This window comes from Oncorhynchus mykiss, chromosome 19, assembly GCF_013265735.2.
Source record: "Oncorhynchus mykiss isolate Arlee chromosome 19, USDA_OmykA_1.1, whole genome shotgun sequence".
Classification (NCBI taxonomy): Eukaryota; Metazoa; Chordata; class Actinopteri; order Salmoniformes; family Salmonidae; genus Oncorhynchus; species Oncorhynchus mykiss.
Genome location: NC_048583.1, coordinates 37,517,454 through 37,532,379, shown reverse-complemented (window position 1 = coordinate 37,532,379; position 14,926 = coordinate 37,517,454). Strand labels below are relative to the sequence as shown.

Here is a 14,926-nt window from a genome sequence, read left to right as displayed (position 1 = left end):
GCAATCACAGTACTTCCTCTGCACACAGACAAATGCATACAGCACTGTTATACTGCATGCAGTTAGTGACACATCAACCAATGGCAGTTAACGGTTAACAAGTAGAAAGCCATTGAGCACTGAGAAGTAGAGCTATGTAAAGCCATATTGTGGAGAGTACCTGTGGAGTGAGTATAAAAGACATGTTCACCTTCAGATGTGGGAAGTTTGAGAGTTCTTTGAGAAAGTGCGAGTCTGTTTCTCCTCCTTGCCTGTGGAATGGATATCCCCTCAGTCTCAGTTTAGTTCCTGCTTGGAGCTGCCAAAGTCAAGTCAGTCTGTATGAGTGGCCTCTTCCTCCCAGTTAACGCTAATTTACTGCAACAAGGTAGGCTCTTCTAGGGGAAACGGAGCGCCAGGGAGGACAGCTGGAGATAAAGATAATTGGTTTTCTAGAGGGAGGCTATGACACAATGCGTGCATTCATGGACCAGTTGCTCAATAAAAAAAACATGGTTGTTGTGGGTTTAAAAAGGTTGTTGCACTGCACATGCAGAACCAATGCAGAGAAGAATCTGGGAATTTATGGGACAAGTCTAGTTGTAAGGGGATATTTATCATACAAATAATTGAATGATTTAACCCTGTAATTGTTTATGGATTGTGATTTAAACTGTGTATTAAACATTAGGAACAGCTTCCTAATATTGAGCACCCCTTTTGCCCTCAGAACAGCCTCATTAAATCGGGACATGGACTATAAGGTGTCAAAAGCGTTCCACAGGGATGCTGGCCCTTGTTGACGCTAATGCTTCCCACATTTGTGTCATGTTGGCTGGATGTCCTTTGGGTAGTGGACCATTCTTGATACACATGGGAAACTGTTGACTGAAAGACCCAGCAGCGTTGCAGTTCTTGACACACTCAAACCGGTGCGCCTGGCACCATACCCTGTTCAAAAGGCACCATTTTTTTGTCTTGCCCATTCACCTTCTGAATGGCATACATGCACAATCAATGTCTCAAGGCTTAAAAATCCTTCTTTAACCGGTCTCCTCCTCTTCATCTACACTGATTGAAGTAGATTTAACAAGCGAGATCAATAAGGGATCATAGACTGACCAGGTGAAAGCTGTGATGGAAAGAGCAGGTGTTCCTAATGTTTTGTACACTCAGTGTATAACTGACACATAAGAGATATCTATTCTAGGCTGACTAGAGTACATCTGCTTTGATGTCGCAGAGGCTTTGAAATCAAACATTAACATGTTTTGAATGTCTAAACAGCCTTTGAAGAGGACACCTGTAGACAAACAAAACTGTATAAATCGGGTTACATACATTGCTCTCAATGATAACCATTTCCCTGAATCTAAGCAATACGGGTTCTCTAGCTTGGCTGCATTCAGGTCGGTTGAATCACGACTGTACTGTGACTTGAGCAGCTATGGATGCTATCTCTCCTCTCAGACAGTGGGGGTGTTGCTTGGGGAGAGGGTTACAGGCTAGCCTGACGTATGTAACAGCTAGTTAACCTCTGGTGCATGATAACGCCTAAATTCCAAGTCTGTGTTGTGAGCCTGCAGGCTGTGGCCTCTTTACACTACCAGGACCAATGAGGCTAGAACTAGAGATTCAGGGCAGGGTAGGCTCTAATCCACCACCAACATCTCAGTGATCTGTATGCCACTGTGACCATTTGTTTCCAAATATGGATATGGACACTGATGATTTGAGTGGAGTTGTGAGTTATACAGTATGTCTGATGTACCAGCTTCTCTCCCCCCATGGCTTCATGTGCACGGTGACTGACCTATAAATCCAGCTTAGTGGTAGCTTGTCCAGACGCTATTGGGCGAGCCAATCAGATTGACAGGTGACAGTGACGCTGTCTGAGGGCGGGGCAGAACGGGAGTGTGTAGACTGGAAGAGTAACATGATAGGGAGATTTGAAATAGGATGGGTGGGTGTCTGCAAATGTATGTAGAATTTTTTTTAAACTCAAGACTGCATTCACATTGAGAATTATTTTAATACAAAAGTACAGATTACAAAACAGACCATTTCGGAAAATCTAATTAAACATTATCCTCAAGGCTTCTCAAGACATCTTCACGGCTTCAGTAGAAAAATAATTTCTAAACAGGATAATCATTTTAGCTCCAAGCTCTTTTCTAAGGGACAGTCCAGTTCTGGCCCCATCTATGGGCAGATAAAGCAGTGCAGAGGCCCACAGAGAAGCCCCACCTTAAGGTGCTTCCGCTTCGTCACTCTCCTCTCCATCACTGTCGCTATCTCGGCCAGGGTGCTCTGGCATTTTGGGGTGCTCCTCTTGCACCTTCTCTGGTGTCTCCTGTGGGGTCTTCTCTGTGCCGGCCTCCCCGGAGGGATCCTGCTCCATCGGTGTCTCTTCCTGGTTCTCCACTTCAACTGGGGTCTCTTCCTGGTTCTCCACTTCAACTGGGGGCTCGGATTGGTCCTCCTCTGCCTGTGTCTGCCGAGGGGGAGGCAGGAGCTTCTGTTGTTGCTGGGCATGGAAGAGAACACAGGGAAAGAGAGGAAGGTGAGGAATGTGGGTGTATGGGTGTCACCATATAATTCCTACATTTATGAAAATGTTCATCATATCTTGAATTCATGACAAAATGTCTCGTAGACAAGATGCTAACAGATTTTCCATGCTGTACAATAATTTTTATCACTGCTCATCCCATCCCCCCCATCTCCCTATTTCCTCCTGTCTCTATCGCTTTTGCTCTCATTCCTTCCTTCCCTTGTGCTCTCTGGTTGAGGACAGAATCCATGCACATGCCTTAGGGACAGGTTAGGGAGGGGCACGTCTCCATGTTATGTTCGGAAAACAAAAGTTCCCTCTCCACTGCAGCCCTGCCACTTTAGGTGGGGGATGAGAGAGGGGTGGGGTAGCTTAGCGTCACCCGTTATCATCCCTCCCCCCTCCTTTATCCTCCACTCCCCACGGTGTCAAACAAAAGAATGCACTGCTCTTTTAATTAAAACTCATTCTGGTTCCCTCATCTAAAATGTTAGGCTCGTGGCCTGTTAAGGCTCGGCATGCAGAACTAAAACAATTCTCTTACATCTGACCTATTTCCACCACTGCATTCAAGTTTTACAAAATACAGAACCTAAAAACAGATGAGGGATAATGATACTGGAGACCTGGATGAATTACTGTAAGAGGTTGTATTGGAGCAGGTGTGTTTGTGAGAACCAGTGGTCTCAGGTGTGGGTAAATAAACTGATAGGTGACATTGGGGAGCTAGCCTAGCCTTTCATAGCTGGACTATTAGCCTGTACTCAGTCTGTTCTTGGGGAGCTAGCCTAGTCTTTCACTGTTGGACTATTAGCCAGTAGTCAGTCTGTGCTTGAGGAGCTAGCCTAGCCTTTCACTGTTGGACTATTAGCCAGTAGTCAGTCTGTGCTTGAGGAGCTAGCCTAGCCTTTCACTGTTGGACTATTAGCCTGTACTCAGTCTGTAATTGGGGAGCTAGCCTTGTCTTTCCAATTGCTGGTGTACTATGGTAGTTACCCGTCTGTCTGTACTGCTGGGTGTAGCGGGGTCAGTAGTTACCAGTCTGTACTGCTGGGTGTAGCGGGGTCAGTAGTTACCTGTCTGTACTGCTCGGTGTAGCGGGGTCAGTAGTTACCTGTCTGTACTGCTCGGTGTAGCGGGGTCAGTAGTTACCTGTCTGTACTGCTGGGTGTAGCGGGGTCAGTAGTTACCTGTCTGTACTGCTGGGTGTAGCGGGGTCAGTAGTTACCTGTCTGTACTGCTGGGTGTAGCGGGGTCAGTAGTTACCAGTCTGTACTGCTGGGTGTAGCGGGGTCAGTAGTTACCTGTCTGTACTGCTGGGTGTAGCGGGGTCAGTAGTTACCTGTCTGTACTGCTGGGTGTAGCGGGGTCAGTAGTTACCTGTCTGTACTGCTGGGTGCTCTGGATCATGTGTATGTACATGTTGTACACCAGGTTGGCCATCTCCGGCATGTTCTTGATCGCCTGGTCGGGCTGGGACGAACGAGGCTCTCTCTGGAGGGAGAGATGGTTTACCGTTTATTTCTCCCTTCAGTCCTCTTCAAATGGATTAGTTTAGACCACTTACTATTAATGCGCCTACGGTGTGAGTGAGGGAGATACCAAGAGGGAGTGAGAGGCAGAGAAAGGGAATATGCAAATAGGAAGAGAGCCTGGTGGGTGAGTTGAATATTCTCTCAGCTGCATTAATGCCCCCTAGACATAGTACTACGCTGGCACTGCAGCGGTCCACTGAGCTGTGTGTGTGTGTGGTGGGAGCAGGGAGCTGCCGCATTGCAAAATAAAGACTGCCCACTAGGCACAGAAGTCAACATCTATTCCACATTGATTCAACCAGTGGGCGCGCAGTAAAGTCTGTGGGTGAGCTGAGCTTAAACTGTTTCCCCTTAAAATGAGGAGAAATGAGGATGAGGAGAAAGTGGAGCGTCCGGGACTGGACTCTTTCTGACAGGTCAAGGGGGGCACATGTGGGCACCTAGAAGAACTGTCCCCCCGGGAACTGGAGCTCTTGTGCCAGTGTGTGGGTCAGTGTGTGTGTACGCCGTCTAGCACTATCCTGGAGGGGGTATGGGTTGGGGTAGACTGGCTTTGCCTGGTGACATTTGGGGGTTAATAACAGACTATTGAGAATTCAGACAGGCAGGATTAGGCTGCAGTGGGGATGAAGAGGCATGTACTATGCAGGAGCTGGAGAGGGTGCTGCATAGAAATGTCTGTGTGTGAGAAAGTGTTTGACTCCAAGTGTTCTGCGTGTAGTTGTGCCTGAACACATATTCAAACTTGCGTGTGTGTATTCATTTGTCTCTGTGTGTGATTGTGCAAGTGTTAGTGTGTGTACTCACAGGCTGTCCCTGTGTGTAATATTCATTGGGTCTGATGTGGAGCTTCATGGGTCTGGCAGTGAGCTGGTTGAAGGCAGGAGTCAGTTCAAAGCAGTTCTGGAACAGACTGACCCGTCCAAAGATGTAGAGGCCAAGTCTGGACCTGGACATGGCTACTACCAACCGTCTCACATCCCTGTGGAGAGAGGGAGGGGGTGAGAGAGAAATGATATTTTAAACCACTTGTCGCAGTTAGCCTATACATCATAAGCTTATACACAGCCCTTCCACTCCCAAAGCAAGTGGGTGAGAAAAATATTGGAAAGGAGCGAAAGGGACAGATGAGAGAGGAGGAGTAGAGAGTCTTTAAAGAAAGATAAGGTGGCAAAAGTGAGGATAAATGCAAAAATACAGACGGAGGGGCGGATGGCGAGAGGAGAAAAAACAGAGGGCAAGGAACGAGAGGGAGAGAAAAGACAGCAAGAGGATGCGACAGACAAAAGGGGCAGAGGGGCGAGGAGATGGGCTACTTTCTTTCCAGCCAGTGGAATTAAAGGATTAGCAGGAGGGAGAGGGGAGTCTGGAATCTTCTCCGTTTCCCTGGCTGTAATACAGCCGTGCCATAGTGGCGTGTTTAATAAAATATTGTTTACAGGCTGCTATGCTCTGCTAGTTCTGGTCCCCAGGGAGGAGCCAGTGACATTATGGGATAGATGTATGATATATACCTAATTTATCTAAGCAGCCATGATAAGACAGCGCACATTAGCAGCACAATATCTCATTCTAAATGTCAACTTCTGGACTATATGGGTAAAAGCAGGGAACCAACTGGTCACAATGGGCTGCTGGTTAACAATTATGTTACAACAGCAGGCTTATCTATTGTATTCAGACCATAGCGAGGCAGTAGTTCAACCAAGACAACGGCAGGTAGTTCCAGTCCAAGTTCCAGGTAGAAATACCAAATGACTGTATAACAGCTGACTAATACCGTCTCCAGCTCCACTAAGACTGGTCCTGTCAACATGGGCCGAGGTGAAGGCTTTTGCGTGGGAAGGGAGGAGATTTCTCTGGCTTATTCAAGGAGCTCTGGTGGAATTCGAAAACAATCTTGGTCCCCGTGTGCAAAAGCTCTACACACAAAACGTACATTCATAAGCAGACAAGACGTGGAATGAACACAAGTAGACCACGAGATGAATCTACACTTGTGTGTTTGTATGGTGTGCTGTGTTTAACTGTGTTAAACTGTGTGTTTAACTGTGCGTGAGCGTACTAGTGTTTGTGTGTAGTAATCTCTTTAGTTAACAAGGCAACAACAAGTCACAAGAATGTGGACCATGGAAAAGCTACCTAAAAACACATCACTGCCACAGAAACAAACCACAAGAGCAGCCCTCCAATCAGCAAAGAGCCTGACAAGAGAGGAGCCAATCAGAAGCAGTCTTCACCTGGGGAAACATCTCTGTGTGTAGGGGTAGGGGACACCCACCTGGGTGGTTCCTTGACATAAGCAGCCACGTAGAGGGGCAGTGAGTCTGTCTGTGCCTGTGGAGGTGTGTCAGTCTCCCTGCACGTCAACTCTCTGGTGTTTGTGTGTGTGTGTGTGTGTGTGTGTTTCTGTGAACATTTGTGTATACCTGCACATGTGTGCTGTTGTGCGCCTGTCAGAGTGTGTCTGCGTCTGACCCGGTGTGTGTGTGTGTCCCAGTACATGCTTGTGTGTGATCCTGTCACAGTGCGTCTGTATGTATGTGTCCCTCCCAGTGTGTCTCTCAGTGGGAGGGCTTCTCCTAGACTGTCAAATCGAGGGGTCAGCTTGTCATACGGTCAGTTGCATGGCAGCGGGTTGCTATGAGCAGAGTGGAGTGAAGCGAGGCAATACCGCAGCATGGGAGAGACAGCAGGGGGAATTTCCCATGAATCACTGCTTTCCCACCCATTCAGAAAGGCCACAAAAATATGAATTAAGTTAGCACAGTCACAGAGATCCTCTCTAGCTTGATGTATTTCTATATTCAAAACAGACAAGTAGGCAATGTTGTTATTGAAGTGGTCGTTTGAGAATTCATAAGGCCATGTTCAACAGTGGTTTAATGTCTATCATAGTATAAAGTACAGTTTGCCATTCAAAAAGAACACTTGCAATGTCACATTGATGAAACGCTCATGTCTTGCAGTTACAATATAGCATTTCCTCTCCCCTTCAGTAAAGAACTAACTCTTGGCCATAATAGAGGTGTTTGAAAACCCACTCCACATATAAAAAGAGAGAATGAAATGTGAATTAGGCAGAAGTGTGTAATCTCCTGTGTGAGACAAGACTAAACGGGAGATAGGCGAGACGAGTGCAAGCCTGGGTGCCGACAACATGATAAACTGGAGACTCTCCCTGGCCCACACGCACCACTTCATCACCAGCCCATCAATCTGCCCCTTTATCAGACACACAGAGAAAGGGAGTTTAAGTGTTTTTTTGGCCCTGGATTTATACACTTGCTGCTAAACTAGAAGAGGCGTCAAAAGAGAGGATGGCTTATTCATCCAGCCAAAGCTCCATTTGGAGACTTCAATTTCTGTCGGCCGTGTCACGGCTCCAATGGGGTAGGCCTTCATCCATAAAAACACATTACACCAGCACACCCGCCACTATATATCACAAGCAGAGGGAGAGAATGTGTGCGCGTGGCCTGGTACAGAGAGCTAAAATACTGTGGCAGTGTTTTGCCTGGTGTTTAATACAGCGTATTAAGGAAGAGGGGCTCGTCGGTATCTCACAGCAGCCTGGAAATGAAAGGTCTTTTCACTCGGTATCAATTCAGAGAGAGCGAGGAGGAGGACAGGGGGAGGGAGAGAGAGAGAGAGAGAGAGAGAGAGAAAGGAAGAGAGGGAGAGAAATAAACAGTAAGAGAAAAAGAGTAAAAGAGTAAAAGTAGAGTAAAAGTAGTGAAAAGGGAAGCAAAAGAGTAAGAGAGGGACAGAGACAGGGAGACCGACAAAGATGGTAAGAAAGAAAGAGTTTGAGATAAAGGGCAGAAAAAGACAACTTAACACAGGCGAGTGGTTACCAACAGGGCTCTCTGAACCTGTAATAGGCTGTTTTACAAAAAGCCTTTGATGGTAAAGCTGCTCTTTGTTCGATACTCTCACCCCAATCATCTTTACACAACGCTGCAGCTGTACTTAACAAAAAATGGTTAGTGCGGCTGCACGCTCTCCTTTCTTTTACCTCCTCAAAAGCTGACTTTATCCACCCTGTGCGTGACATGAGAAATAAGTCTGCAAAGACCTAACCAACTTTCAGAAAACTCCACATTTATTTATACCAAGAGACTCTTTAAAAAGATGAACTTAAAAAAAATACATTTAAAAAAGCTGCTCTGGGGGTTAAAGTGACTGGTGTGGTGGATTTCTGCTTGTGTTAAAGTGTGTGTGTGTGTGTGTGTTGTGTGTGGTAAAGTGACTGGTGTGGTGGATTTCTGCTTGTGTTAAAGTGTGTGTGTGTGGTGTGGTAAAGTGCCTACCTCAGATGTCCCACAGCTCTGGTGCGGACCAGTGACAGGATGATGTAGTCATTCTGCTGACCCTGAAACCTGTCCACAGTCGTCACCTAAAGAGGAACACACACATCCATTATTTAACACAGACGTCTTTAAATCAGGCCAATACCGGCAAGGCCGCGGGCCCCGATGGTATTCCAGGGTGCGTTCTCTGTACAGCTGGCAGGTTTATCCACTGTAATTTTCAACCTCCACTTGTCCCAGTCTGTAATCTCCACGTTTTAAGATGTCCACCATCATTCCTGTCCCCAAGAACACTAAGGCTTCATGCCACAATCACTACTGCCTTGTAGCACTCACATCTGTAATCATGAAGTGCTTTGAAAGGCTGGTTATGGCACACCGCAACTCCATCATCCCAGACACACTAGACCCAGTCCAATTTGCATACCGCCCCAGCAGATCCATAGGCAACCCAATCTCAATTGCACTCCACACTGCTCTCACTCACCTAGATAAGAGGAATGCCTATGTGAGAATGCTGGTCATTGACTACAGCTCAGCATTCAACTCCAAGCTCGTCACCAAGCTTAGGACCGAACACCTGCAACTGGAACCTGGAATTCCTGACGAGCCAACCACAGGTGGTGTGGGTAGGCAACATCAACTCCATCACGCTGACCCACAACACGGGGGCCCCACAGGGGTGTGTGCTTAGTCCCCTCCTGTACAACCACAACTGGTATGGCAATAACACCGCCCTGGATCGCATGGTGCTACACCGGGTGGTGTGGACAGCCCAGTACATCACTGGGCCAAGCTCCTTGCTAGGAAAGACCTCTAAATACCAGGTGGTGTGAAAGGAAGAAACAGGAAAATCATTAAAGACTCCGACCACCCAAGCCATGGACTGTTCTCTCTCTGCTTCCACATGGCAAGCGGTACCGGTGCATCAAGTCTGAAACTAACAGGCGCCTGAACAGCTTCTATCCCCATGCCATAAGACCACTAAATAGCTAGCTAACAAAAATGGCTACACAGACTGAGTTGACCTTTCTATTGTATTCTTATTTATGTCTCTATGCAGTCACAGGGCCCTACACACTAAGCACACGGATACTCCAACACACATACAAAACACTCACTCCATCATTTCCTCATTCACACATAATATGCACATACATTTATACTGACTCTACACACCCACTCACATACAATCATCATATACACTGCTGCTGCCCTGTTTATCATATATCCTGATGCTTAGTCACCATACCCAATACATATCTACCTCTATCGATCCAGTACCCCCCCCTGCACAATGTAAATATGGTACTGGAACTGACCCTGTATGCTTACTTTATAATGTTCTTATGTTTATATATTGTGTGTTTTTGTTCTACCTTGTTATTTTTAGTATTACATTATTGATTACTGCATTGTTGAGGTTAGAGCGCCAAGAAAGGCATTTAACTGTACTAGTACATGTGACATTAAAACAGGAAACAACCGGCAAAGTGCTACGGTGGCTGGTGTGTTCTGCAGTAGATTAGTGAATATGAGTGCATGTGTGTGTTGAGGATGGCTGGATTTAGTTCAGATGTTTACGAGCGAGTGTGAGAGCTGAGCTCCCTTCCTAAAAATCCAGAGAGCAGCGGATCTTCTTACGGAGGCGGGAATGCTATGTGTTGTTCCTGCTGTAATCATGCTGGGCCACATGGAGGGGCAGGGGGGTGTAATACGGTTTAGAGGGGCACAGCCCAGGGTATTTACCTACAGTACCCAGGCTGCTTACCTGGCCCTCACAGACTCAGGGTGACAACACACACACAATTTATGGCTGTTATAGGAGAAAAATAGCCAGGATTTCTGAAGCCGAGGAATCGCGTGTCAGGCGAGTTGCTTTATCCCCGGCAATCCTGTCCTTATAAGAAGCACATTTCAAAGAATTCCTTTTCCTTGCAGTGAGGAAACAAGCTGATTTTGGGAGGCTTTATTGGCAGCCTTATGCAATAGTGTTGCATACAGTATCTAATAGGTTGAGCTGTTCACTAAAGTAGTTAATGACAACTTCAGTTGATATAGCTAGACCCAGGCTGTCTCGATCAAACACCTCATCCATCAACCTACACTTTGCGCATTGCAGACAGTTCAAGGCCTTACCAGTGAACCATTCATGTTGACTGGAAGGGTCTAGGTGGTGAAGAATGCCAGATGGGTATCTCAGTAGCAAGAGACTGACCTCTTCCATTCTCCTGAGTGGATCAATACGCCAGAGAGAAGAGAAGAGCCATTGAGCTTCAGAACAGCAACAGCGTTAAATAAATCATCTTATCGTAGCCTTTTCTTTTGGTCGAATGCACTATTCATTGACTTGGGAGTCCAACAAGCCAAACCCCCTCCGAGTCCCCTTATGGGAGAAAGGAAGGCCAGGGAGAGAGGGAGGTAGAAAAACCAGGAAGTGGACCAATATTTATTTAAAATCTCCCTGTCGCTATAAAGAACAGGTGCAGCACCAGAAGCAACCATGTCACTTTTACAACAGCGTGAGACTTCGAGATGTGTCTGTTCAGACACTAAGGCCAGTCGCTCTCAGGACCTCCCATCCACGTACCGGCCTACTGTTACCCACAACACCCACCCACCCAATGGCATAGCCTAGTGGAAACTGAAGGGGGAAAATATGCTGTGCAATTTCAGCCAAAATGCTTCACCATATTTTCCAGCGCAGAGCAACGGCTGAAACCTTTTATTTTTAGCTCTAGGAGAGAGCGAGAGAGAGAGAGGGGGCTAGATAGATATCCCGGGGGCTTTTGCATTGTGTTAAGTTATTTATGTGAAATCTTCCAGGGAGGGAATCGCAAAGGTCATGACTTCACGGCAAGCAGCCAGGCACACATCCAAGGGTAGTGGAATCTGTTCTAGGGTGTACACACACACACACACACTAGAATCCCTGACAGAAGACACCCGACCAGAAAGAAAAGACTCTAGCTCTCTTTCTCATCACTGTCATTCTGAATCTCAGCAGATGGTCACCTGATTCAAATATTCATTATTGTATCTCTGGTCTCGCTCTGCTCTCCCCGTCTTCCCTCTTGTTCACGTGCCCGTAGGTAGCGACTGAAGACCGTAAGCAGGAAATTCAACGGTAACAGGGTAACACAGACTCATACAACTTATATGTACTACTTTAACAATTCCCACAGAACATTTGACAAAAAAAATACATTTACTTGAACAGTGCAGATGCAAAGTTTGGTAACAGAATGATGGCATCAACAAACAAACCATCATTGTTAACAAACTTTGCACCTGTACAGTTCTTCAAGTAGATGCTTTTTGTTGTTGTAAATTGTTCTGTGGAAATGGTTAAAAGTAGTTCTTGTACATATAGTTGTATGGTTGATTAATTTAGCAACCAATGTTTTTTGTTTGACATACATTTTAAAGTGAAAAATCTGACTCTCCATGAAACTATTTCCGGGAAATTGCCCATGCCCAATTGTCCCATCGTACACTTGGTTGAGTGTTCCCAGGGCTATGCTGGGGGTAATGAGAGGTCAGCGACACACACAGAGGTGGCAGTGGTAGAGAATTATAACAATCTCTCTATGACACCGTCGTCCAAACTCTGAGTCCATCTGTATGAGTGTCCCTGTGTGTAGCAGAGCCCTACCACTGCCTTCAGAAAATGAACCCACCGGGAGAGCAGGGGAGTGCAGGCTCCTAACATCCATCCCGCTGTCATTCTCCCTCTCCCTTCATCCCTCCCTCCACAGCGTCGCAGTGAATAACTAGGTGGACTGATTAACCTTATCGTTTGTGTTACGGGTTCTATCAATGTCAATCTAAATTAGCCCTGACCTGCCTATGGATGTGTGTATGAGTGTGATCGCTCTAAATCGAGTTTGCATTAATGAGATTGTGTGCATTAATCAAGTGACCCGTCACCCAGTTAAAGTAGCAGGTTAAACATAGCAAATGGCTTTAGTGTTCATAAAAATATCTATTCGTCACCCTTCTAAAGTCCGGGTTAAGCCGGTGTAGGCAGTCAATGTAAATAATCATTTGTTCTCAAGTGACTCGCCTAGCTTAAATATTTTATTTAAAAATAAATATACATTTAAGAGAGCACTTTAACATTTCCCTAGCAACTACAACAAGTCCTTAAAAATGCATAGTATGCTAAAAATGTGAGATATGTTAAATTTGCTCCCGATGCATATGTATGTGAACAGTTCCTAAGGCTCACTGTACTGTGGTCCACAGTGGAATACAGAACTATTCAAACCCAGGGCCTTGAGGTGCGTAGCACAACACTGCTGATTTTCATCATTCACCTCTAACAAGGGATGGCTTCAGCCCTGGTTGGAACACTATCTGGCTAATGAGTGACAGTTTCAATGAACTGACTAAATAAAGGAAACACTTGATTAAATTAGGGATGAAGAATATTGAAAGCAGGTGCATCCACACGTACGGTTCCAAAGTTCATTATGAAATTAACATCCCATCATGCTTAGAGTCATGTACAGTGCATTCGGGAAAGTATTCAGATCCCTTGACTTAAAAAAAATAATCATCTGTGTTGTCTTGGCTGTGTGCTTAGGGTGGTTGTCCTGTTGGAAGGAGAACCTTCTCCCCGGTCTGAGTGCTCTGGAGCAGGTCAAGGATCTCTGTACTTCGCTCCGTTCAGCTTTTCCTGGATCCTGACTAGTCTCCCAGTCCCTGCCGTTGAAAAACATCCCCACAGCATGATGCTGCCACCACCATGTTTCACCGTAGGGATAGTATTGGCCAGGTGATGAGTGGTGCCTGGTTTCCTCCAGAAGTGACGCTCAGCATTCAGGCCAAAGAGTTCAATCTTGGTTTCATCAGACCAGAGAATCTTGTTGCTCATGGTCTGAGAGTCCTTTAGGTGCCTTTTGGCAAACTCCAAGTGGGCTGTCGTGTGCCTTTTACTGAGGGGCTTCCGTTGGCCACTACCATAAAGGCCTGATTGGTGGAATGCTGCAGACATGGTTGTCCTTCTGGAAAATTTTTGAAAAAACTGTTTTCGCTTTGTCATTATGGGGTAGTGTGTGTAGATCGATAAGGATTATTTATTTAGTCCATTTTAGAATAAGGTTTTAACGTAACAAAATGTAGAGAAGGTCAAGAGGTATGAATACTTTCCGAATGCACTGTATGTGTCCAAATCTGTGATGCCTTACCCTCATGGGCTGTTTCTGTGTGTTTACATGGTTTGGTGTGTGTGTCCGGGTTTGGTGTGTGTGCCCGGGTTTCCGTTAGCCGGTAAAAGCCGTTTTTTGGCCAATCCTTTTCTCAAGCTGATAAAAAAAAAATAGGCAAATTTGCAATCCCATTGCAAAATAATGCTTATTAGCCTATTAATTGACGAAAATATCAGTCGATGTAAATTCAGCACATGCTCATCGGTCTATAGGTACACATACATAATTTTGTGGAATTAAATTGCTGTGTATTTTCGGTAGTCGTTATGATTCTTATTCATCGCACACGCACAGCATACAGATACAGAGCCTAGTTAGAGAGGAAAGTCTGTCAGACAGCGTGAGAGCTGCTGCTACAGGTCCTGTTGCTGCTGGAGTGAAACATGTGCTTTTATAGGCTCAATCATTAAGGAACAATTCTAAATGCAATCGCGTGTTAAAATTGTTTTGATGGCCACGATAAAAAATAGCTACTATTTTATTTTTCTAACTGGTAATTGAAGCGCGCTTCCCATTCAAGTGCATAGCCAACGGTAGGCATGCATCAGCGCGTCACACGACTTTGCAATGAGCTGGAGGCGGTACGCATTTAGAAAACATACCTAATTGTGTGAAATCTGAATACTTTACTTCATATTTTGTCTTACCTTGCATCAAAGTAGCCTAGTCAAAATCAGTTTCTATAAATGTGGAGGCAATTACTCTTTAAAGATGTCCGTATGCCATTGAAAAAAGTAGCCTATTTCTCCCATGTTCTATTGTATTCAAAACAACCTAGCTTAATTGTTCAGTAGCCAAAGGAACAATCCCATTCATTATAGCAACCCATGCTAGTTGCTGCATCTTTAGATGGCCCATCTATCAAGATTGATAAGGGATCATTTCATCTCTGTAACATGAAACTGCTGGCATGTGCAGTGCACTTTTGACAACGGTGTTCTCCCGCTAATTGCATTATTGAACTTGCATTTGCGCGTAGTCTACTTCCTTGTGCGCATTGCTTAGTTTATAATGTGAATAAATAGTTTATCAACATTTTAAGTTAATGTTCTGATCCGTCGCATCAGCCTCATTCATTTTTAATGTGTTTTTTTCCCAAATGTATTGTATGAATTTGGGATCTATCGTCCCACAACTGACCCAGAATCTGTTTGGAATAGGCCATTTCTTTCTCGCACGGACAAGCTGACCAATAGAATAGGTCAACTTCGCTACTATGGGGGATAGTAGATAGACATAGGATAGTGATTTTGTTATTTGTTCATCTTGTCTGAGGAAAAGTAAATGTGGACAGTTATTCTAACATCTTCAAAGTTTCCTTTTAGTTGCATG

General features: G+C 45.4%; 1 protein-coding gene across 1 annotated transcript in view; it reads right to left on the bottom strand.

Moving 5' to 3' along the window:
• Window positions 1-1,991: 1,991 nt before the first annotated feature.
• Window positions 1,992-14,926, bottom strand: part of aqr (aquarius intron-binding spliceosomal factor) — a 59,657-nt gene continuing 46,722 nt past the window's right edge. Inside the window, exons 32-35 of the mRNA XM_036954738.1 lie at window positions 8,382-8,467; window positions 4,876-5,050; window positions 3,914-4,027; window positions 1,992-2,506 (exon numbers count right to left, since the gene is read on the bottom strand). Coding sequence (XP_036810633.1) covers window positions 2,228-2,506; window positions 3,914-4,027; window positions 4,876-5,050; window positions 8,382-8,467 — 654 coding nt within the window. The 3' untranslated portion in view covers window positions 1,992-2,227. The remainder of the gene's footprint in view (window positions 2,507-3,913; window positions 4,028-4,875; window positions 5,051-8,381; window positions 8,468-14,926) is intronic.